The sequence below is a fragment of the Cebus imitator genome, unplaced genomic scaffold (assembly GCF_001604975.1).
Source record: "Cebus imitator isolate Cc_AM_T3 unplaced genomic scaffold, Cebus_imitator-1.0 Scaffold51, whole genome shotgun sequence".
In the NCBI taxonomy this organism is placed as follows: Eukaryota; Metazoa; Chordata; class Mammalia; order Primates; family Cebidae; genus Cebus; species Cebus imitator.
This window is the reverse complement of record NW_016107366.1, coordinates 10216032-10218829: the sequence shown is the minus strand read 5'-3', so window position 1 is coordinate 10218829 and position 2798 is coordinate 10216032. Positions and strand designations below refer to the sequence as shown.

The 2798-nt window shown below is 42.7% G+C and overlaps 1 protein-coding gene across 2 annotated transcripts in view; it reads left to right on the top strand.

The window, feature by feature from the left end:
- Positions 1-2798, top strand: part of ZBTB8OS (zinc finger and BTB domain containing 8 opposite strand) — a 28306-nt gene that overhangs the window by 19503 nt on the left and 6005 nt on the right. The window contains exon 3 of one of the 2 annotated variants that reach the window (XM_037738266.1): positions 2048-2084. The exons of the other annotated variant lie outside the window; for it this stretch is intronic. Within the exon in view, the coding sequence (XP_037594194.1) occupies positions 2048-2084 (37 nt within the window). The remainder of the gene's footprint in view (positions 1-2047; positions 2085-2798) is intronic. 2 annotated transcript variants of the gene reach the window in all.

The window sequence follows — 2798 nt, the reverse complement described above, 5'->3', positions numbered from 1 at the left end:
TTTGAGACAGGGTCTTGATCTGTCTGTCACTCAGGCTAGAGTACAGTGGTATGGTCACGGCTCACTGCATCTTCAGCCTCCTGGGCCCAAGAGATCCTCCCACCTCAGCCCCCTGAGTAGCTGGGGCCACCAAGTGCACCAGTATGCCTGGCTGATTTTTTTGTTTTCTGAAGAGATGGGTGCCTCCATGTTGCCCAGGCTGGTCTCAGATTCCTGTGCTCAAGCAGTCCTCTGGCTTCGCCTCCCAAAGTGCTCAGATTACAGGCGTGAGCCATCATGCCTGGCCCTCCTAGGTTACTTTTACTAGCTTTTAAATTTTATTTTCATTTATTATTATTATTTTTTGAGACAGAGTCTTGCTCTTTTGCTCAGGCTGGAGTGCAGTGGCATGATCTTGGCTCACTGCAACCTCCACCTCCCAGGTTGAAGTGACTCTTCTGCCTCAGCCTCCTGAGTAGCTGAGATTATAAGTGCCTACCACCATGCCCGGCTAATTTTTTGTATTTTTAGTAGAGATGGGGTTTCACCTTGTTGGCTAGACTGGTCTCGAACTCCTGACCTCAGGTGATCCGCCTACCTTGGCCTCCCAAAGTACAGGGATTACAGGTGTGAGCTACCGTGCCTGGCCTTATTTATTTTTTTAGAAAAAGGTTCTCATTTCACTATGTTGCCCAGGTGTACTCCAACTCCTGGGCCCAAGTGATCCTCCTGCCCTGGCCTCCTCAGTAGCTGGGACTGTAGGTGCACACTACCATGCCTAGCGAATTTGTTGTTGTTGAGACAGAGTCTTGCTCTCTTGCCCAGGCTAGAGTATAATAGGACAATCTTGGCTTGCTGCAACCTCTGCCTCTGGAGTTCAAACGATTCTCCTGCCTCAGCCTCCCCAGTAACTGGGATTCTATAGGTGCCTGCCACTATGCCCGGCTAACCTCAGCTAATTTTTAATTTTTTATAGAAAGGGTGTCTTGTTATGTTGCTAGGCTGGTCTCCAACTCCTGTGGCCCCATTTTTATATTGAATTTCATTAACTTCTTTTTATAAAGTGAGATCTTTTATTATCTTCACCTCTGCTTTTTTTTTTTTCTTCTGTTTTTTTCTTTTTTACTTTTTTTGTTTCATTCAAGAATCTTCTTCCTAGACCATGTTTTTTATTTTTTTTAATGGGTAGAGAAACAGGCTTGCTGGGTACGGTGGCACACGCCTGTAAATCCCAGCACTTTGGGAGGCTGAGGCAGGTGGACCACAAAGTCAAGAGATGGAGACCATCCTGGCCAACATGCTGAAACCCCGTCTCTACTAAAAATGCAAAAATTAGCTAGGCATGGTGGTACACGCCTCTAGTCCCAGCTACTCGGGAGGCTGAGGCAGGAGAATTGCTTGAACCTGGGAGGCAGAGGTTGCAGTAAGCTGAGATTGTGCCACTGCACTCCAGCCTGGTGACAGAGCGAGACTCCTGTTCCAAAAAAAAAAAAAGGCCGGGCACAGTGCTCACTACTATAATTCCAGTGCTTTGGGAGGCCGAGGCGGGCAGATCACCTGAGATCGGGAGTTCAAGACCAGCTTGACCAATATGGAGAAACCCTGTCTCTACTAAAAGTACAAAATTAGTTGGGTGTGGTGGGTGCATACCTGTAATCCCAGCTACTTGGGAGGCTGAGGTAGGAGAACTGCTTGAACCCAAGAGGTGAAGGTTGCAGTGAGCCGAGATCACACCATCGCACTCCAGCCTGGGCAACAAGAGTGAAACTCTGTCTCAAAAACAAAAAAAAAACAAACAAAAAAACAGGCTTGTCTAAAAGTACTTACTAATATGTGTTTGAACATAAGTTTAAAACTTTGCTCTTTCTGCTACACCATGTTGTGATCTTCAGTCACTTTAGTGTCAAAGACAGAGACACTGTTATGTTCTGACAAAATGAAACTTACAGCTTCCTGACTCCTCCTGTCTCTTTTGGTTTTCTAGTATCTTAAGCACACTTACAAGGCTTATTTTAAAATATATAAAGAGAGAACAAATCTTAATCATGTTTTAATTTGTATTCTTAAGGTGGGGAGAAGAATTTTCCTTGTCCAAGCACCCTCAGGTATGTTTTAAAATCCAGCCATTAAGAACATTAAAAATTGCCATACCCTAAAGTTCATATATGTGACACTAAACTTCAGTTAGTTCTAACTGGTGTAAAGGGATAGGTTTTTCTCAGACTTCTCTGACCTGTCTGGATATATTTTGTTAAAATACTGTGACATAATACACACCTGATTTAGTGGATGAGGAGTCAGCATTGGGCTCAAGTTTGTTCAGATTGTTGTGGGATTTAAAATTCCCTTTGCTTTTTGAGCTTTGATTTCTTCTCCTATAATAAAGATGTTGGACTAGATGTTCTCTAACATACCTTCTACTTTCTGTGTGTCTCTAGATTCTGTATTTGCCGACCTGTATGGCCTCACTGTATGATAGGAAAATCTACTGGAACAGGAGTTGGCAGCTTTTATTTATAAAATGGACAGATAATAAATGTTTTAAGATTTGTGGGCCAAGAATGGTAGAAGAGCAGCTACTTAGTGCTTCAGTTGTAGCACCAAAGCAGCCATAGATAATACTTAAATGAATGAGTTCACTTGTATTCTAGTAAAACCTACTTATGGACATTGAAATTTGAATTTCTTACCATTTTCAAATGTAACAAAATGCCATTGTTTTGATTTTTTAGCCCCCGACCATCTAAAAATGTAAAAACCAGGCCAGGTGTGGTGATTCACACCTGTAATCCCAACACTTTTTTTTTTTTTTTTTTTTT